This window comes from Fonsecaea pedrosoi, assembly GCF_000835455.1.
Source record: "Fonsecaea pedrosoi CBS 271.37 unplaced genomic scaffold supercont1.5, whole genome shotgun sequence".
Taxonomy (NCBI): Eukaryota; Fungi; Ascomycota; class Eurotiomycetes; order Chaetothyriales; family Herpotrichiellaceae; genus Fonsecaea; species Fonsecaea pedrosoi.
Genome location: NW_013550611.1, coordinates 2,799,346 through 2,820,264, shown reverse-complemented (window position 1 = coordinate 2,820,264; position 20,919 = coordinate 2,799,346). Strand labels below are relative to the sequence as shown.

Below are 20,919 nucleotides of genomic sequence, written 5' to 3'. Positions count from 1 at the left end.
AGCGGATTAAGAGTAGGATAATGATGGTCTTGTACATGAGTCGAGGATCGCCGTAATGGCTATGGTTACAACCTACAGCAACCATGGCATGGCAGGGGGAAAGGAACCAGTACTTACTTCGTCTATACAGTATCGTGGGACCATTGTATATACTCGTCGGTCCGGGACATACGGCACAGGCTCACCGAAGCCCTGCAGTGCAGTGCAGTATACCCAACTTTGGGTGTGTGGGTGTGGATACCTTGTACAGTCTATAGTACCACCCAACAATGTACATGTATACATGTGCACCCCGCTGCCAGCCCACCTGACAGCCAGTACATACAACTTCTTCGACGTGAATAACCAACAGATCTAAAAGGGAGGGGAAAGCCCTCTCTGTACTCGGTAGAGAGAGTCGATCGAAAGGCAAACCAACTCAACTCTCCAGCTTGCGAGACGGCGAGACAGCGAGACGGGAACGTGCAGAAAACTCATCAATCATCTGTGGTAGGTAGGTAGGTAGTAGCACCTTCAAGAACATTGTTACCTTTCGTCTCATACACAAGTACACAATACTACCGAGCTGCTGTAGATACCTAGGTACATGCGGTACCTGTGTTTCATATTACCTACTAGGTAGTTGGACAAAAGATCCAGAAAAAGGGACGTGGGACCTGTATTATGTCTGTGTGCCCATGTGTCTGCCAACGCCCCGTCATGATTTCCAACATGATAGGCCCTCGCATCCTTCCACTGAGTAGTTTCGTACACCAAAAGAACCGTAGGACCGGAACAAAGAATCGCACTTTTACTCCCTAGTCAGTCGTCCTCGATGTCGTCGTCGGAGATGTACAGCTTCTCCACACCCACAGCAGCCACTGCGGGCACGTCGTTCTTCGGACCCCTCAAACCCTGCGTCGAGCTAGGTGCTCCTTTTGCGTTCCCGGGAGCCAGAGTGGAAGGTGGCGCTCTTCCAACCCTATCACCAACTATGGTGGTGGTGGTGGTACTTGTAGCCAGATCGTCTTCTTCAAAGTCATCCTCTTCGGTGGAAAGGTAGCTGGTAGGCTTGAACTTGGTAATCTTCTCCAGGGTGGTGGTATCCTGTCTCCTTGCCGCGAGGATGCGAGTCATATACGGCAGAAGCTCAGTCGTCAATGTGTCCTTGGAATAGACGATCAATGGCGGTGGATTAGTCTCGGTCTTTTCTGACTCCTCGACAATGACGTAGGGGGCTGCTGTGTCTGTCGCCTCTTCTTTGACTTGTATCGAAGTGCTACTGGGAGCGTGGTCTAGCGCGAGCTCTTTCGTTCGCCAATTCGCAACGCCCTTATCATCACCAGTGAACAGTTGCCCCATCCCGCTCGTAAGCAGAGAAGGGTCGTGAGATCTGCCAATCCGGATGTCACCACCATAGACAAACGTCTCCAGGAGGGCCTCTGTCTCCTCGATGGGTTTCCACAGTCTCAAGCTCGCAGGGTAGAACATTTTGAATGAATCTCCTCTTTTAGCGCCTGGTACCGTGACCGCCGCTCGATTAACCGGATATGGTAAATTGAATAACAGGCCTCGCGTGGCAACTTGAAAGCTGATTTCGTCCTGCCGGAGCGTATCCGAAGTTCCTGCCTGGACATTTGATTGCACTATCCCGAAATTTGGATTGGAGTTGTTATGGCGCCGTCGAAGTTGGCGGATCTCGGGATTCAGAATGTCACTCGTGGAGAGGATGTCAGAACAACCATCGAAACTCTCCTCAAACATATCACCATTGCATGACAGGATGTAATTTTCGTGTAGTGTTGATATGAATGTCTGAATGTCTGTGCCTGTTTCGTTCAGCAAGGCCTCGATATCCACCTGGGACGCCTTTGTAGTGTAAAGATGCATGAGATGATCCGGTGGCTTCGGGGGTGGTTGGGCTCTAGTGTCCGATACACGGGGATCTTCGCGTTTGTTGTAGACGATTTTACCTGCAGCGTGGAACATGTCGAGAGTTGTTTCGCGCTGGCAAACCAGGTGCAAAGAGTTTTTTTCCACCTCAGTCATTGGCAGATTCTCCTTGTTCTTCAATGACCGTTTCGCCTTCGCCGCAACCGTGCCGGACCATTCGGACCCATCGCCTCCTCTCACACATAAGAACTCGAGGGAGTTCACAGCACTACGGACATCGCCCATCTCAGCCAGTCTTGCGAGGATGGCCGGACCCGGGACCCGGCGTCGACGTGATTCTCTCGCTTCCTTCTTCATCACTAGATCGAGCGCTTTTGTGACGAATGTAGGCGCAACAGGGTTGAAATCCATAGTGGTGATATAGGGATGATTTAAGATCTCCGCGCCCAGCAGTCGGTGAGCTGTAAAACTGTCCGTCAATGCTGTGGAAGACGACAATAAAGTCTCGGAGATGATGATGACCACAGGGGGGGAAACATCTTTTGCATCCTGTTGGCCACGAAATGACGTGGAACGAGACCCGTTAGCTTGTGCGAGAAAGCGCAGAATGACGGATCTGAACGATTGGAGAGCACTCGAGGATCTCGTCATCGTTGCTGGAAATTCTTCAATGACAAGCAGTCGACTGTTCGAGTCTCCTTTGGTTGTATGCCCGTCTGAAGAACCCTGGTCGAAAGCCAGGCTACTGAACTGACCGCCCCGATTCAAGAAGTCGTCGAATTGAGCGGACATCGAGTTTCCCGCACCCACTTCCAATACAGCAGGATTGTGCCATGCGACGAGCTGTAAGCCCAGAGATTGTGCAAGCAGACCGAGGGTCGTAGTCTTCCCACTGCCCGCGGGGCCTTTGAGCACTAACAGCTTCTGATTGTTGCGCCCGTCCAACTTGGCCTGCAGCCAGTTTTGAACATCTGCCACCTTCTTCTTGTGGACCACAAGCTCCTCAAGACTGGTAGGACCATAGCGGTCTGCCCACGGCCGGAGATCGTGGTTGTCAAGTTCAGATGGGGTCCCAAAAGTGTTGACATTTCGGTCTGTTGCCGCCGGCTTGACGAATCTCTGGGACGAGGAAAACCGCCCACCGCTGTCATTGCGCTTGGATGCCACTGCTGTTGACTGCGTCGCTGGTAATGGTCTGATCGCACTGCTGTTTGAACCGCGTTTACGGAGCCCCAGTTCCTCCAAAGTTTCATCCGACAGATCGTCGTCTTCGATGGCATCGCTCAACTCGCCATTATTTTCCACCTCCACATCTGGCGTCTCGGACTTTCTCTTCCATCTCTGCTCTTCTGTCGCCTTGTGGAAGAAGTTGTGAAGCGACTTATTCTTTTCCACCTCGTTCTTGACTTTGCTATTATTCTTTCTTGCTTTCTCGGGGGAGGATGTCGGTGAAGGCTTCGCGGCGGCCTTTCTGGAGGCAGACCTGGTCGTTGTAGACTTTACCGGGGACACTGTCGCAGACGTCCTGCCATCGAGCGTGATTTCCCGCTGTAAGCTCGCCCTGCTAGGTTTGGGAGACGGAACGTCCAAATCTTCATCGCCGCCATCTGAAAGGACGATGGTAGATCTGCGCTGCCGTTTGGCAGGTCGAGGAGCCATTGGCAAGCATCCTGAAGCTGCGGGGATCAGGCACTGACATTCGCCGCCGGATCAATCGAAAGTCGTACGAGAATGCCACAAACGCGGTTCCAACTTCAATTGGGGTTGAGATTTGGAAATACATCGCAGGATCGCTTAAGGCGGCACCATTTCACGTGATACGATTGTATACACCTCGACTTCTATTTCAGGACTCACTGCACCAACGCAGACCACCACAGGAAAACAAATAGTCGTTTCAAGTCACGATAACACAGTCAGAGAGCCGGGAGTCTATGGTAGAGGAACCTTTTTTCGTGATTTGGCTGAGCGGTTGAAGTGCTCGAGCATTGAGCGGATCTGATATATACTGTACATCCGCTGTAACTCCCACCACAAGGACATTGACGCCGCAAGATCATCTCTTCGTGCTGCAAATCAGACAGCCTCACCCGCGATTGAACAGCCCATCCCACAAATTGTCCCAGAAACCCAGGTCATACAAGTTCTCGACCTCTGCAATCGAAGAAACAAGTTCCCACCGCTCGTCCGGCACCTCTTCCTCACCCTGTTTACCTTCTGCCGCTTCAGGCCTCCCAACACTGGCACCATTTACACTCTTTCTAGGGGTTTTCCTCGTCGGTGGTTTGCCATCTCTCGTCCTCACGAGCCACCACTTCGCCCGCACGCCTTCTGGCCATTTCACGTCCTTATCGAGTGGTTCGACGTCCTCGGGTAAAGGTGGATACGTCTCTCTGAGCCTGGTCATCTCCGCCCGGAAGACTACCTTATCCGCAATGTCTTCTTTCCAGTCACTCCATTTGGAGCTCTCGTTCGTGGTCATCCCGGCCCAGATGAGATAGATGTGGTAGGCTAGAAACCCCAACGCCAAAGGGATACACATCATAGCTAGCATCATGACGGCCCCGATTTGCCATTCCATGGCAATAGCCCAAGCCCAGGCGTGGGCATACTCGTTCCAGGTCATCCGGGTGCTCCACCGCTTGGCCGTGAAACTGGCCTTCGTCAGCGCCGGCGGCACCAGTTGGTCCTGAAGTCTTCGGTCAAGCAAGGCGTAACCAAGATGTGAACCGTAGAAGAGTAGTACAGCTATGCTGACTAGGAGAAGATTGAACCACAGGTAATTGTTCCTTCCCACGCAGTTGTTGATCCAGATGCAGTGGTGGTCCTGTTTCTGAATGCAAGCCTTACACAGAGAGCAGTGCTTAGACCTTGCAGGTTTTGCAAATCGGCAGGTGGAGCAGAAGTAGCCCGGGTGGAAGAGAGCAAAGTCATAGGGATAAGCCAACATTGCCGCCCGGTGGTTCTCAGCAGTGATGTTCGAGGACGTGGTGGCAGAAAGGTACAGAAACACCAAAGGAGCAACAATCAGAGGTGGCAGCACCGCTATTTGCTTGGTCGAAAGACGGCTCCATGCTGCTGGAATGAAGAGAACTTCGCCGATGAGTTGTAAGAGGACAAAGAAGATCTAGATGCGTTGGTGAGCAAGTGTCCGGTTTCTCGCCTGCTCAACACCTGATCCTTGAACGTACAAGAACAATAGGATGTTTCTCATTCATGAGATAATTGCCCGCCTTCGCGAGACTATGCGTTAGACGGCGCCCGGTCAGCCGTTCATCGACGCTGATGACAGCATTTGGGATATGCCTCCATAGTAGTCGATGGAGAAAAGCAACAGGTGTCCTCCTGCAGAGAACATGTGAGAAGCTGAGGCTGAAGGATCTTCAGGGGAGGGGAAAATCCCGCTTACCTGAAGATGGGTAGTCGACCAAAGAGAGCAACGAAGACAACGAACGAGATGCTGAGCACTACAATACCTATAGTCCGTATAACGCCCATCCTTGCATATCGAAAGTCATATCAAGAATGTAATCTGGTCGACAACGGACACTTGGCTGGCCTATTGACTAGGGCGGCGTTGGTGCTGGAGCGCGTTGAGTCAGCCTTGGCGTTTCCAGGTTGGGTCGCGCCGCTTTTAGATTCCTTCGTCTCTATGATAATGAGACCACGTTCGTTGGTTTATGTCTATCATCCCGTACGTACATAACCTGTCCTGATTCATTGATATAGGCCTCTTAACATGACAACCCCTTCATAAACACAGATATAGATGACCACATCACAGAAAAATGTCCGGACTCTCTCTTAATGACCATGGCGGTATCTCAGGGTTGAGCTCGACACCAAAACTCTCTTTTCACTGGTGTCCATTGACGACCACTCCCTTCTCCATTCGGCTAGCTGATCCATGACCATTGTTCATGGCGATGTTGTTACCTTTGAGACTGGAGAGAGCAGCCCGGTGACGGAACAAGTTGATCGTATATAGGACGAAGGTGACGCCAAACAGGATGCTGCATTCTATTAGGCAGGGACACTGACGAACGAAGGACCCTAATACTCACAAGTTGATGACTGAAAGCGCAAGGGCGACATACATGGTCGCAGAGAGGGGATCAGTCGATCGTTTGACAAGCCCACGTTTGTCATGGAGGTCTCTCTTGTAGTTGACACAGACTCCGGCGTAGCAGACCGAACCGCTACCATCACTCCCACCGCCGGAATAGTCGACGCCATCGTAGCTTGAAGTGTAGCTTGTAGCCTGGACAAGTAGGGCGACCTTGTCGGCTGTGAGGGCGAAGGTACAGAGCCAAAAGATGAGGACGAAGAGCTCTACAGCAAAAATAGCCCAGTAATTGTAAAGATGGGTGTTGCCTGGGCTGTTGGCCACGAACCAGTAGATCAGAAAGATGATGCTGGCGAGACCTGTGAAAAGGCTGATGCCGCCAGCCTAACAAGTGTCAGGTAAAAACTTATAGAGTCAAGCCGGGGATCTCACATCATAGTTCGGTGCCAGAGAAAGGTGATAGCAGGCAATCCCAAACACGATAACGGTCAAGATCATCTGGACAATCCTGAAAGGAAAGAAGATGCGCTGCACAGGCACAACAGAGTACCCCTCTCCGGAAGACATGATGGCTTAATAAGTATATAGAAGTCTCTGATAGGTTCAGAGTAGAGGATGATGACTTGGCTAGAACGGAACGTGAACGATATGGAAGTAGAATCAACGAGCGACTTGAAATCTCTGTGAACAAGGAACGGAATGGGTTGAGCCATCAAGGATATTCAAACAGGAAGCGCTCCTATTTATGCAGCAGCAGGAAATACCCTGGTTCTTGACAAACATGGTACTTACACAAGAGAAATCTTTTGTACAGCAGAATGGGAAATTGCCACCGCCAAAGGGCTGCAGAAATACGAACATGTCAAGGCACACATCCTGGATGGCAGGCCAGGTTGCCGATATATTTGGAACGTATAGTCTCCTGAGATAGATACGAGGGATGAAGTCTAACAGGGCCAATAGTGACTCTCGATGTCGGAATAAGGGGTTGAGGGGGCCCCTCTATGCCCGTTCCGGTCGATGTCTTGGCGCGTGCCAAGGCCCTAGGCAAGGCTTGAGGCGCACCCGTCCACATCAAGCAACCTGGATTCTGGGTGCATCTCTCAGCCTCACAAACACTCAACTGTCCTCGCCAAGCGAAACTCTGCCTTGTCCAATTTCCACAGGGCCAGCCTGTTGGCCAGCTTTGAGATGTGTAGTTTCGGCGGTTACCAATGTGTCAAAGTCCTACATGGTGAGTCCCATGCTGAGTAGCGAGGGATACCCATGTGCCCACTCCCATGTCTACCCCTGACGTCCATGAGCTATTGGGGGAAAGAATCGAGCTGTGAAACCAAGCATATACAGAGCGGGAGATCGCGGCCAAGACCGCTATAAGGCTGAGTCTCATGTGGTTTGACTAGCTTCAGTGAAGCTACCGAGAACACATGGATATACACCGTCATGGAAAGAGCTGAAGATGGTCTAGAAACGCCACAGGGAGAGTTGCAACTCTCTTCAGCAGACCTGGTCCCCACGATACGAGGACTCGAGGGGTCATTGACAGCAAGGCTGGATTCTACAACAGTTCTACCTCCTTTTATTCGACCAGTCGCGTCTGAATCGAGAATGACTTCGCAGACAACACGAGAAATCAGGGTCACCATACGAACGCCGCTTTCAACAGTTCAATAGTTTGTCACAGTCCCAGCCACAGCGTCTGAAAATGCGCATTACGTCTGTTACCTTGTACCCGTGATCAAGCAGCCCCTGACCAACCGTTGGTCGAGAGTCTACTTCTCTTCCCAATCAGTCAATCTCATCCCCTACCGCATGTTTCCTGCCAAGTGCACCTCGTATACTACCACTCCCTCGTGTGGAAGTTGCCTCGAGGCAAATGGCCATCTGCAGAGCCAGCCAACAGATGGGGGGGTTCGTCTCTTGCAGCCAGAATCTCGGCTGCTGACCAGACGAAAGGCAATCTCCTCGACCATATAGAGTCGGAGCGACCCTCGTTGACTTTGGTCGAGACAGCCAACCCGGGGCAACATCATCGTCCTTGTCAGGATGTATCCCTTCTTTCTGGTTCTGCCATTTGTCGTTCTTTTCGCGAGCATTGCCGATGCTTATCTCCTTCCACGAGATTCGACACCGGTCTGTACCAACCTGCGAGCCAATTCAAACAATGGCGATCGCAAGGTCGCCCTTGTGATTGACAGCTCTGGTTCTATGGAACTATCAGATCCTTACCTATATCGACTCAGTGCTGCCAAAATGGTTCTCGACTGGCTTATTTCCAAGGACGAGGTAACCAGCACCCAGAAGCAAGACAAAGTCACCATCATCAACTTTGACGATGAAGCCTATCTAGACTACCCTCTTGGAGACCCCGGTGCAGCTGCAAGCTCGCTTGCAGGGATCGGCGCAGATGGCGGCACCTATATTGCAGGTGGTGTTCAAATGGCCATTAAGCAACTCACTGCTGTCAATACGGGAGACACCTCTGGTCGAAGTGGAATCCTAGTCTTCACGGACGGGGAGGTACGTAGATATTGATATTGACCTGTCCTTATTTTGGCTTGCTTTCTCAGCAACCCTTTTTTTATCTACTTCCTACAAACATCTTGACCACCACGACCTCTTCAAATGTTATTGCTGTGTTGCTGACTGTTCTCTCAGGACTATAGCACCTCGGATCTCGTGGATCAGATTAACCGTGCTAGCGGCCTCGGTATCAGAGTGGCATTCGGATTTCTGGACTCGTCTTCTAGCCTGCAGGACACCGACGTCCTTGCTGCGATCATGAACTCCGGGGGAAGATATTTTACCATACAGAACTATAATGCCTCAAAGGCTTTTATCGACGGCATCATTGTCAATGGTCTTACGAGGAACGACAACCCGGACGGAGACACGACCACTTTACTGGCTGGTCTCGATGCATCACACTTCATTTCAGGCTCCGAGACGCAGACCATGTCGTACAGCGCAAGATCCAAGGAGCAGCTGACGTTCAATGTCCAAAGCGTCGATGCCGGCACCCTAGCGGTTCAAATCGTGTCTGGGAGCAAAACTCTGGCCAAAGGCGAAGCGGACTATTACTCCAGTTACTATTCCAGTGGATTCTCCGTCGTCGCTCCCAGTACCGGCACGATCGACGTCAAGGTCACGGCGGACAGGGCCGACAAGAACTCCATCTTCGTCGTCGGGGTTACGTCGAACCTGCCTCCCGAGAACTGCACAGTCGGCGTTGTCGGCGACGACGAACCGAAGCACAACAACACCCCCCAAATCGTCGAGAGTTCTGTTGGCAGCGTGGTTGGACTGGTCATCTTGAGCGTGATCGCGTATCTGCTCCACAAATACTGCTACAAGAGGCACGGGAAACGCCACCCTCTTCATGACCATCCGTCAGATTGCCCGCAAGATCCGAAGCACCCTACACAGACAACGCGAGAGATACCGGGGCACAATCCGTCTCGCATACCATGGTTCAGCTTCCCGCCGGCCCTACCACCAACGCATGGTCAACCACCTAACCCGCCGAGGACCACTGATAATCACGACCGCGACTGGGATGAACACTCCTGCTCAGACGTCCCCAGCGACGACAATTACGATACGCCGTCGCAGTTTTCAAACCCACCGGACAAGCCGAACCACTGTGGCCCACCTTACCACACCGCCAACCCGCCCTGTCAGCCCCCGTTTCAGAACGACATCCCTCCGTACCAGAATGGCAACCCAACGAACCAGCCGTCCTATCCCAACCAACCGTCGAACCCATCGTCGAACCCCAATCAACCATCCCACCCTAACCAGCCATCACAACCCAATCAACCCTCCCACCCCAGCCAGCCACAAAATCCCGATGAGCCGCCTACCAACCCGCAAGACCCCGGCCAGCCTGAGCCTCCGCCTGAAAATGAGCCCGAACACCACCCGCACGCACACATGCGCCTCCGGACATACGGGGACGAGCACCACCACCACATCCCGCCATCGCACCCGTGCTACCGGAAGAGATGCCCGATCGCGTCCACGACCCACGTATGCGGCGACGACGGAACAAGCCATCCCTGCACGTGCGTCGACCCGAAGTGCCCGCTGAACCAGCCGCGCCAGCTGCTCCGGCAGCACCGGTGTCCCGACCCCGCGATGCCGCACACCTGCGCCGGACCGGACCTCGACCCGCGCTGTCCGCTCAACGACCGGGACTACGCCCGGCGGAAGAAGCAGGAGCGCGACGCCCTCGTTCGGAAGTATGTCGCGCAGGACCTGGCTTTGGGCGGCGTGAAAGTCGCGGCCTCGACGGCGGCTCAAACCGCGCTGATTTCCCAGTTATAATAGCGCAAGGGCAAGGGGTTTTCCGAGGGGGGAATGGATGACGACGTGGATGAATGAGTCTGGTGGGAGTTGACTGAGGCAATTCGATCCGTGTCGACCTGCTCATATGATAGTGGCGTCCAGTGGGAGAGTGATAGTAGAGGTAATGTGAGATATCTCGAGTACTTCAGGCTCTGGTTACACAACGGTCGACAAAGCCAATACGCTGTAACTGGAGATATCCTGCTTGGGAATTCTTGGTGTTAACAAGGCTCCTTATTTATACTCACAAGCTCTAGGAGGCCGCCGGCGATAGATAGAAAAGGGGGAATGGAACGGACAAAAAGATTCAAACAGCTTCAGCCTTGTAATTCCCTTTCCCTGAGGGAGGAGTCAATAACACTCTAGCTCAAAAGTCCACCAACGCCTAACTAGTGCTGTACATTAGACGCAAAAACAGGCCTGTTGATGTTGGTACAAGTCATCGAATCAACTCGTAGTCGTCCCAGAAACCATTCGCCGTTTTCCTTCTTGAGATGGGAGTTCACCAGACCTCCAAAAAGTCAAGACATAGCCTTCCTCTCCTCCTTCTTTTCGTTCACCGTCTTCGCCCACTTCTTGCCGACTTCATAGCTGCTAATCATGATTGCGCATGCTGGCGCAACTTTCAAACATCGAGCGGCCCAACCCCTGAAAAGCCCACTGATGCCTTCCTCGGTCCAAATATGGTAAAGAAAGCGTGGTATCGAGAGCTCTTCTGGGATATGCTTTCCGGCTTTGGCGGCCTCTCGTGCTGCCACCACGGAGGGGGCGTCGTCTCCAGCATGGTGATAAACTTGTTGACGAGTCTTACCCACATCGAATGGTGTGGTGACAAAAGCAGCAACAGCGCCAGAAGCCGCACCTGCAATGAAACTGTCAACAAAGGTAGTTGTGTGGTTTTCGTCAGCTTGAGCTGATCGTCCGCTGGTCATGGAGCGGGAAGGATCGAGATCATGGCCTTTGGCCACTTGGCGAGCATCGGTCAACTTATTGCGGATCGCTTCGTATCCCCACCAATAGATGCCGGAAAAGGGCACATCCCGCCACATGGTCAGTGTCAACCCACGCCATAGCGATGTGTATCCCTGTGTCTGGGTCATGCGGTGCAGCCCTAGTAAAGTTTCTTTAAATACACCCGTGTCGATTCCAGAGGTCGCTTGCATTCGAGTTCGGAACATTTCGATGGGCGAAACCGAAATAGCAGCTGCTACCCGTGCAATCGAGCCAGCAACGAGAGGAGCGTAGGTATCAGAGGAGATCTTTCTTATCGGACTGTTGCGATGGTAACGAAGCCAGTCGTAGCCTGTGAAATAAATGACGTTGGCAGGAATCGCCATGACCAGTGTCGGAGAAAGCCCCCGCCATAACGTCGAATAGCCTTCGTTCCTGGCAATCTTCTTCAAGCCGTCAAGGGTCGAAGTGAAAGTCCTTCGTTGGGTTTCTTCAACGGCACATTCAGCAGCGATTGCTGATGACCCCTGTGCGGAGCCATTTCCTGCGAGGCAGAACTGACCATTATTTCCAACAAAAAACACGTCTCGACAACATGAGTTGACACCCAGGTCGGGCGGGAGGTGTTTGAAGTTCGTCGAGTAGGCGGGAAACCGGGAGAGATTCGAGGGGGAAGGAGGTTGCTGGGATTGTAATCGTACACGCACGACGTCGAGCGGTGTCACTGTGGAAGAGTCAGTAAGGTTTGGTGGTATATCATGGTGAGATCATGACATACCCAGCAGCGAGGTCAAGATACTCCCCCAAGTGGCGGAGATCATGCGTTGGGCGGTGGTTATCTCGATATTACTAGAGCCTGACATGTTGCCAGTATTCTGTTGCGAGAGCAGAACTCTGTCATGCCGTTGTCCCTCAGTTTGTAATGGTTGTTGGGCATCGTGACCAAGCGCGTGTTGGGAGAGGGGATGCTCGTCAAGCGACTGCGCAGGCTCCGCAGTGAATGAGTAGGACATTCAAGCCGGGGGAGCCTGGAAGAGTGAAGACTGGTTCAGAATAGAGCCGTGGTCCTGCGAGATCAACTTCAATGCTGGTACATCTATCCCAGGAGAACGATATGAGGTTGTAGGGCGTGAGGAGGCAATTATGACATGGAGACTTTTTGGCTGGTGCATGGATGAGAAATTGACCTGCGGCCAAAAAGACAAAAAGATCGTCAGAGGAGAAAAGACCGAGCATTGCTCGGCCGTTATCGGCCACCTCCAAACGGGAAAGCAAGCCGACCACTCGGGCTAGTGTCGGCGATAACACGGGGATTAGATAAGCAGTACTACTGTAGGTACGTACCTCGCGTACCTCATGCCCTTTGCCAAATGCCACTCATTCCTTTGCCATACCTAGTTGATTGACTCCCCACCATTTGTACTACTCGAATAGATATTGGCGACATCTATTCGGTCCGTTCCAACCCCGTTTCTCGATATCGAACAACTGGGGAAAACTCAGGGTGATCCATCCCTCCTAGCGAGACCGTCTGCGACCCCGCTGAGTCAATACGTAAGGGAAGGCATCATGGCTGAGCAGGCCGCGGAACTCGAACAGTTCCGCCAGCAGTGGAAGGAAGAAGTCAGTGCTCGCGCTAGAAAACCAGAAAAGAAGCCTCTGTCATCAGCACAACACAGACACAGAAGGACCAGCGATGGCCGACCCGAGAGACCCGTCAACAAACCTCCGACTCGCCATCCCGCGGCAGATATCAAACAGGACGACTCTGACCACTATAGCGATGCCGATCAGGCTGGCGGTAGCAGTTCAGCCACGATCCACCAGCGCATGGAGACATTGAAAATCCATAATGTGGACGATGACGATTTTACCACGAATGCCTCTTCCAAGAAAGAACCCATCAGTGCGTTGGAACATTTCGAGCGCGCTGTCGAAAAGGAGAGTCAGGGGAACTTGGGAGATAGTCTCTCCCACTACCGCAAAGCGTACAAGCTCGATTCAAAGGTCGATCAGTCATACAAGAACAAACACTTCCCTCAGACAGCCAAGTCAAAAGTGTCCAACCCAAATCCCTCCAACGCCCCTGTCACAGTCCCCTCAACCGCCCACCACTCCCTCAAAGAACCCGACCCGTCTAATATAACTTTTTCTCAATTGATCGACTCCTTTGCACACGCTCAGATCGAAGGTGCACCGCCCGTTATTGAGGGAGATCGTCCTCCCCCTTGCGTTATCAAGAAGCTTCCCGCGGAGGTATTGCTGGAGTTGCTCCGACACATAGCAGTTCGCGATCCGGCCATTTATGTTCGACTGTCTCTGGTCTGCAAGAAGTTGGCATATCATGTCCTAAGCGACAACGCTATTTGGAAACGTGTGGCCATGGGCGCCGAATTCGGCCTGGCCGGGCAGCGTTACGACTTCAACACCGATTTACAAGGTCGTGAAATCACCTTCCGTGCTCTGGATGAAGACCTGGCAGATGAAGACTTGCCGGGCCCCGTACGAGTGACGGACCTCCCATTCCCTAAGGACACTATCTGGCGCGAGGTTTTCCACAACTATCCCCGCATTCGCTTTACGGGTGTATACATCTCTACCGTCAACTACACTAGGCCGGGTGCTGCTTCTGTTACGGCGAGCACGTGGACCAACCCGGTGCACATCGTGACATATTACAGGTACCTACGTTTTTTCCGTGACGGGACCTGCATATCTCTTCTCACAACCAACGAGCCCATCGAAGTGGTTCACCACCTGACACCGGAGAACCTGACCTTTGTCCGTTCGGGGAAAAAGGAGGCCACACATCCCCTGAACTTCACCTCCTCTGCACCCGCCCAGCTGAGAGAATCCGGCTCCTCCAGCATCGCAACGGGTGGCGGTGGAACCAGCACTGCAGCAGCACCACCTCCATCGGCACGAGACGTCATGAAACACGCTCTCCGCGGCCGCTGGCGCCTGTGCCACCCAAGTCTTGACATTTCAGAATCCAACAACACCACCACCACCACCAACCCGAACCACAGTCACGACCACGCAAGAATCCCATCATCCAACCCCACGCCAACCATGTCCCCAGGCGATCTGCACATCGAGACCGAAGGCGCCGGCCCCCGGTACATGTACACGATGCACCTCTCTCTAAAATCCGCGGGATCCGCCCGCTCGCGCCACACCACCAAGAACAACAAGCTGGTGTGGAAGGGCTTCTGGAGCTACAACGTGCTCACCAACGACTGGGCCGAGTTCCACCTGAGGAACGACAAGCCGTTCTACTTCTCCCGCGTCAAGGGTTACGGGCTGGGTTATTGATTCTTTGTTAGAAGTGTGGCCCTTACCTTCTTAGAGAGCCTCTCGTTACTCAGTATATACCGAGTAGTGCCTACGTACTCCGTAGGTAGTGTGGAGACCTGAACGCCACGCAGATATAGGACATGACGCGCTGGGCATACTCACACACATTGGGTACACAATGCGAGAAGGAAGGGGAGATATAGACCATTTAGATCAATCCATACATGTCGATTGGGTCGCTGATAGACAGGATAGTTGCAATCTGGACACCTCTCTACCTATCCATCTATCCATCTACGCCATCCTATGTATCTGTCTACATATCTACATGGAAGAATCCGACATTACAACCCATCCACCTCATCGCACGATGGGGGTCAATCGCCATGTCCATATGCCTTGTCCATATCCCTTGTGCAACACTTTACAAGACACGGGTCATGTACCCTGGTATCTCGATATCTCGGGCTCTATCTTGGTTTCTTGATATTTGGACAAGTCTACAACCAAAAAAATAAAAAAATAAAAATAAAAATAAAAAAACATTCAACGAACATGCTCCCTGTAATCCAAAAAGCAGAGACGCCCCTCTACGAGAAAATTAAAGGGGAGCAGCTTCTGGCAGGTAAACGGGATCCAAAATATTCTCGGGCATGGCTATGTAGCATTCTGCGCTATGGTATCGGTATCGGGCAAAGATAATTTTGCCTGGTTCGGTAAGGAAAAGACTTGGAGAAAGTACACACGCTTGGAACGCTGTCAAAACACACAAGAAAAAATTTGATAGCACTAATTGTGCTCGCCTCTCTCGATATGCCAAAGAAATGATCGTGGGAGCAGCTTCTTCAGGCCCGCTGTAGGAGGCTGCTGTGTCTCAAGAAATCCTCGACCCCAATGAACTCTGTCGGCCACTTCCAACTGGTACCGGTAATAACGACATCCGTTTCGCTTTCCCACTCATCGCCATAACGCTGCTGGGTCTGGTAATCGTGCGCTTCGACAGAGGACTCGAACTCGGTTCCGTGGTTTGGTCCTCGTCGTTCTCACTAGCTCTGTCATTCTCCTCCGAACCGTCTTCGTTCTTCCTAGGACTGCCTTCCAGCCTGTTATCAAGTCGAGGATTGTGAGATGTTGATCGCAATGGGACATGTGAGGAGCCGTAGCTCCTACTAAGAGATGAAGGTGGACGCTGGTGCGCACCTCCGCTCATTTGAGCCTTGTTTGGATTGGTGACCACGAGTGAAGACGGTGATCTGATGGTTCCCGGCGCTGGAGCACTCGAATTCCTGGTCTTGTGATACGGTACGGGGTCTAACAAACTGCTAGTTCTCGCTGGCAAAGGGTCCGCGACGCGCTCAGCGAAAGACCTGAATTGTTGGCTGTCTCTCTTCGCAAGAGGGTGCAGTGTGGACGGTGATGCGGATGCTTCGCGACTGAGAGGGCTCCGCAGTGGCAGAGCAGTATTGGAAGAGATTGATCGCGGAGTATACCTTCTCGAGGTTAACGGTGTTGTGGTGGATGAAGAACGATACGACGGCGCTATCGTGCTATCGTACGACTTCACAACAGCTGACCATCGGGGTTTGTTAGAAAGAGGTGTTGGTTCCGGTCGCGGTGCAGGCACCACAGGAGGAGTGTAGACGCCTTGACGGTATACAGATGGAGGACCCGGCATAGGGGAGGTTCCACGTCGAAGTGCACTGCTGCTCGAATGGGACATTGGCGTGGTGGGTCGCCGCGTCTGGGGCAGCATCGACATTCGTTTGTTGCTTGAAACAGGAGGAGGCGGCCTGCTGGTCGATGGAGTGCGTTGTTTCGTGTACCCATTCAGACCGTATTTCGATGTAGGCTTTTCGTGTCTTTGTGGGGGAAGATCAACCGACGAGGGAGGAGAACTACCCGGAGTGCCTGCAAAAGTGGTGCTGGTGAACGAGCGATCTGCCGAGACGATGCTCGAGATTGATTCTCGCAGTTTCGAGTTCTGCCGTGAGGTGACGGGCTCCAGGAGGCTGTCAAGGTCATCCATCGTGTCTGTAAGATCCCGCATTCTAGATGATAAATCCTTGTGCAAGCGGAGGATCTCCCCGTTTACCGTCAAGCGGTCCTTGAGGCCTTTTTGGATAATTCCAAGCACCCGTTGGATAGCCGGGCTGTAGTGGACCTTCTTCGCCTCGAAACTCTCGATCCTCTTGGCCAGAGCAGATGGGTTCGTTGCTTGGAAATTTTCGTGGATGGCTTCCTGAACCTTCAGGATACTTCGCTCGACTGAATCGCACATTTTCTGAGCCTGTCGGCCAGCGTTGCGGAACACAATCACCCAACGATCTTCGCTAAGCTCTCTCCGAAGGGTATCTGCCTCCTTTGACAACTCGGTCCAATTTCTCTCTAATCGTGCGCGTTTATCATCGAGCTCTCTGCAAGCAATGGGAAAGATCTTTTCCGCTCGAGACTGGAACATGGACATCCGCATAGGCAAGAAATCCAACGAAGCCCTGAGGGGCTGCATCCTTGCAAAAAGGGCTAGCAAGTTTGAGTCATCCTGTGGGTTTTCGATGATGGGAGATCCAAGGGGGGACGACTCAAATGAAGGAATGCTGAACCGCGAGTTTGGGGTCGTCCGTTTCTGGGCCGGCTCATCGATGAAGCTCTCGAGTTCGTTCAAATCGATATTTTGGCTTGAATCGACGTGAGTCTGTGTTTGATAGGCTGTATGCCTCTTCTCCTCCATCTCAAAGACCATAGCGCTCAGTGCGTCCATCTCTGCGCCCACATCTCCAAGGACTTTCGCCCACAACTCTTCCCATTCCATGGCCAGCTCCACCTGTTCATGCACCTTTTTCAGGTCTTTCCGAACGTCATCCCAGCCGCCTAGAACCGATTCCATCTGTTCGACCACAGCTTGGAGATCTTCAGGATTTGCGTCGCCGATATCAGGACGTGATTGCAGTTCTTCTATTGATAGAACATACATGTTGATCAACGACTCGAACTTGGTTATAGTTTTGTCTGTGTCGTCCAGGCCTAGCCTTCCGGCGGCCGCGGCCCATTCCACATCGTCCTCCGCATCGAGATTTTCCAAAACCTTCAAGGCTTTCTTGATCCATGATTGTATTTGCTCTGCCGCAGTCGATATCGCTCTTACGGCCTTGCGGGCGGTCGGAAGGGAGCTGACGGTGGCAGCGAGGGACTCGGCTTGCGGGATGTTAATTGAGGTCAGGCTCGCGATCTGGCTGCTGAAGGAAGCCCTCGAAAAGGAGAAGACGGAGTTGCTTCTGGAGAGACTGTCTGGAATCACGAAGGAGCCAGCATCACTGCTGGGTTCGGAGGACGCGGAATTGGCCTGGTGTTGGGAAGAGACATCGTTCGACGAAGAGGGAACAAGGAGTTGATGTAGATCGACATCGCTTGGGGTTTCCACCATGGACGGACGGCGGAAAGCAGAGGTCATAACAGCCAGCGAGCGCTGACTGTCCAGCCCGATCAGTTGCTCCAGGTTTGCGGCCAGGGGACCCAGGGAGAGGGTGTAGCTGCAGTTGCAGTGTAGGTCATGCGTAAGGATCACGGTCGACGAACAACTTGCAGCTTAGCGTGTTCAGGAATTGGCTGATCAGATGCTGCTAGCATAGAAAACTGTGTGCACAGATGTTGTGGAACGTGGTTCGAGCGCCAGTTAGTACGCCGGCGATGTTGGCAGGTTGAGTTCTTAAGGTAAAGGGCGACGGTGAGCCGATGGGACGAGGTTGGGCTGGTAGGAAGTTTGTTGGCAGTGCACGCCCCGGGATTTGTTTGGGTAAGATTAAACCAACGAGTGAAGGCGACGAACCAGGCTTAGGGAACGCAGACCTTCCCAGGGCGCGCTTGCGGAGCTTAAAAAATGGGCTGACAGGCGTGACGGGCCACTAGGATTGAGCTGCTTGTACCTGAACAATGCACTCTGACATCAGGCAGTCGTTGAACAGCCTACGAGTACGCGCACAATAATAATAGATATGGGGGGTTCCCTATCGCGTGAATATAAACAATAACCTGGACAAAAGCGCAGCAGCAACATGGATGCGAGAAATCGGTTTTATTCATGTGTTTGGAATGGGGAATGGTGCCCTTTTAAATACCCTCCCAGGTCCCAATGTAGCCTGAAAAACGAGGGGCCACCTACTATCTATCGATGTTTGCACGACAGTCGGATTCTAGACTGACCTGCATCAAGTTTCAGTCAAACCATGACAATCATTTGCCCCCAAATGCACCTGCAACGCCATACCAAGACATGCCGCAAGAGACGCCCGGAATGTCATTATTTGTAATGCACTGAACTCTTGTGCAAACCCCGGGTATTGTCCTCCTGCGCCCCAGTGCATAATACATATTACCCGCTCAGATCACTTCTTCTCGCTCCCAGCCTTTCGACTTGATGTGCTCAATGCCTCTGCCAGGATGCGGTTTGGAAGGATCTTTGTACTCGGAGGCAAACGGGTTGGGATCTTCGGCCTGGTTGAGGTTGCCCAAAGTGTGATGGATCTCTCGGTGCTTTGCCTCGTCAGCCCGGACGTAGTAGAGGAGATCTTTCATCGTCCTTTTCCCTTCCGGCATGTTCCAGTACTTGACGGCAATTTCCGGAGCCTCGAGCTTCTGCCAGCCTGGCAGTTTGCCACTCTCAAGATCTTCAATGGCATAGGTGTATGTCTTAGTCGCCTCCTCTTCTAGATAACCCACAAAGCGGTGGCATGTCTTTGGAGACAAAAGGTATGCGACGAAGAAGGCGTTGCAGAAGACACCCTGGGCACCGAGAATCATCAATTTCATAAACATTCCAGGTTCGGCCATTTTCAGGAATGTCAGGAGGTGCATCCGCTCGTTGTATGCGTCTTCAAGCATGGTCTCAATCCTAAGGAGATCTCTGTCAGCTATGGTCACGGCCAGAATCAGATGCAGTCATCCTCACCATCCATTGTCTCTTTTCATTGCCCGTAGACTTCGCAGATGGCGGAGCATCCCTGCCACCATTCCTGGTACACCAGCCACAGTCTCAAGGAAAATAAAACGGACGAGCCATTTCCTCTCGCTCATTACGTAGGGTTTGTTGGGATCGTGGCGGTAACCAGTGACAAGATCGGTGCCCCATCGTAGGAAGCGTACCGTGTTATATGCAACCCAGTCCGAGGCACCTCGCACATCTCTGTGAGCAATCTCGATCTTTTTGAGTTGTTCTTCTGTTGCAACTGGATGAGGCCATGGTGGAGGACTGCAAATAGTCAGTACAAGGGGTCGCGATATAGGGCCGCCGGACCGTACGTCAGTTTGATGTGAGGGAGGTTCTTGGATGGTGGAAAGAATTCGAGCTGTGCTTTGTGTGAGATGGAGAAGTTCCGTTTTGACTGCGCATCGAATGGCCTGATGGCTGCACAGCTGGTCCTCAGACCCGCAGCGGTGGCAGTCGATGAGAATAAGCCTTTCCTGGCTACACTTGACAAGTTTGCCGTAAGGGTAGGCGTAAAGAGAGCTTTCGACGAGGTCATAGTGGAGGGGGGATCTGTGTTAATCAAAGGAAGGAATGGAAAGGTTTGTTCTGGTTCAGGTCTCCTGGAGTCATGAAAGAGTTGGTCAGTTCATTGAGAAGTGGTAAAGCCCCCGCAGACAATGCCAATAGATGGTTATGTTTTATAGTTCTGTATCAGCATCCGAACTGGTCCACCCCAAGCGAGGAGCGAGGAGAAGGTATGTCAAAGGTTAGGCATCATGCGCCACATGCGCCAATTTCGGAGCACGCTTTAGGCATCCAAGGGCATTTGCGCATTCTAAGATGCAGTGTTGCACATGTGCGCTGCTGAGCAGATTACCAAAAGAACTGGAACAAGTGGAGGAGCAACACGGTTCGAACTCGTATCCGGGATGAGGTGGAGAGGAATGAAACTTCGATGGCCGTGGGATCTTTCATGTTTGTGGTTAGAATGCGCGACCCGCCTGCGCCCAGGCTCCTCCACCTGCACCTTCCCAAAGCTGCTGACTCACGCAAGCTAACCACCATGAACATGGCGGTGGCCCTTGCATCAATATCCCATTTCACTTTCCCTTCCCTGGCAAGAGATACTTTCCAAGTCTAGAAGCGCCCATGAACCTCATACAGTTCTTTGCGTGTAAAATAGCGTTCCCCAGCTCAATGTGAGGTCGCTGACTACTCAATTTAATTGAGGCTTGGCCGCAAAATCACCATTTTGCCATCATGGTCTTGAATCCCGAGAAATCTAGCATTTTCGGTAACTACACGGAGATCGACAGGTACAGCTGACTTGCAAAAGAACGGCAAAGATCGGGACCCTGGAAGGCTGAGCCCATCAGGCTGGGAAAAATGACCTCGAGGTCTCTGAGCCACACAACAGTACAACGTC

General features: G+C 52.4%; 8 protein-coding genes across 8 annotated transcripts; 2 read left to right on the top strand and 6 right to left on the bottom strand.

Annotated features, from left to right (window-relative positions):
- Positions 1-801: 801 nt before the first annotated feature.
- Z517_08498 (uncharacterized protein) lies at positions 802-3,531 on the bottom strand (the record flags this gene model as incomplete). The annotated part of the gene is made up of 1 exon (XM_013427014.1): positions 802-3,531. The coding sequence occupies one exon, from the start codon at positions 3,529-3,531 to the stop codon at positions 802-804; it is 2,730 nt and encodes a 909-aa protein (XP_013282468.1).
- Positions 3,532-3,958: 427 nt separating this feature from the next.
- Positions 3,959-5,370, bottom strand: Z517_08497 (uncharacterized protein; the record flags this gene model as incomplete). The annotated part of the gene is made up of 3 exons (XM_013427013.1): positions 3,959-4,999; positions 5,064-5,217; positions 5,282-5,370. The coding sequence occupies 3 exons, from the start codon at positions 5,368-5,370 to the stop codon at positions 3,959-3,961; spliced, it is 1,284 nt and encodes a 427-aa protein (XP_013282467.1).
- A 358-nt stretch (positions 5,371-5,728) lies between these two features.
- Z517_08496 (uncharacterized protein) lies at positions 5,729-6,505 on the bottom strand (the record flags this gene model as incomplete). The annotated part of the gene is made up of 3 exons (XM_013427012.1): positions 5,729-5,885; positions 5,937-6,322; positions 6,371-6,505. The coding sequence occupies 3 exons, from the start codon at positions 6,503-6,505 to the stop codon at positions 5,729-5,731; spliced, it is 678 nt and encodes a 225-aa protein (XP_013282466.1).
- Positions 6,506-7,984: 1,479 nt separating this feature from the next.
- On the top strand, positions 7,985-10,264 carry Z517_08495 (uncharacterized protein; the record flags this gene model as incomplete). The annotated part of the gene is made up of 2 exons (XM_013427011.1): positions 7,985-8,458; positions 8,597-10,264. The coding sequence occupies 2 exons, from the start codon at positions 7,985-7,987 to the stop codon at positions 10,262-10,264; spliced, it is 2,142 nt and encodes a 713-aa protein (XP_013282465.1).
- Positions 10,265-10,806: 542 nt separating this feature from the next.
- On the bottom strand, positions 10,807-12,099 carry Z517_08494 (uncharacterized protein; the record flags this gene model as incomplete). The annotated part of the gene is made up of 2 exons (XM_013427010.1): positions 10,807-11,960; positions 12,015-12,099. 2 exons carry the CDS (start codon positions 12,097-12,099, stop codon positions 10,807-10,809), a joined length of 1,239 nt encoding a protein of 412 aa, XP_013282464.1.
- A 706-nt stretch (positions 12,100-12,805) lies between these two features.
- Z517_08493 (uncharacterized protein) lies at positions 12,806-14,551 on the top strand (the record flags this gene model as incomplete). Its single annotated transcript, XM_013427009.1, has 1 exon — positions 12,806-14,551. One exon carries the CDS (start codon positions 12,806-12,808, stop codon positions 14,549-14,551), a length of 1,746 nt encoding a protein of 581 aa, XP_013282463.1.
- Positions 14,552-15,407: 856 nt separating this feature from the next.
- On the bottom strand, positions 15,408-17,981 carry Z517_08492 (uncharacterized protein; the record flags this gene model as incomplete). The annotated part of the gene is made up of 1 exon (XM_013427008.1): positions 15,408-17,981. The coding sequence occupies one exon, from the start codon at positions 17,979-17,981 to the stop codon at positions 15,408-15,410; it is 2,574 nt and encodes an 857-aa protein (XP_013282462.1).
- A 926-nt stretch (positions 17,982-18,907) lies between these two features.
- Positions 18,908-20,049, bottom strand: Z517_08491 (uncharacterized protein; the record flags this gene model as incomplete). Its single annotated transcript, XM_013427007.1, has 3 exons — positions 18,908-19,418; positions 19,476-19,775; positions 19,826-20,049. The coding sequence occupies 3 exons, from the start codon at positions 20,047-20,049 to the stop codon at positions 18,908-18,910; spliced, it is 1,035 nt and encodes a 344-aa protein (XP_013282461.1).
- Between the last annotated feature and the right edge of the window lie 870 nt (positions 20,050-20,919).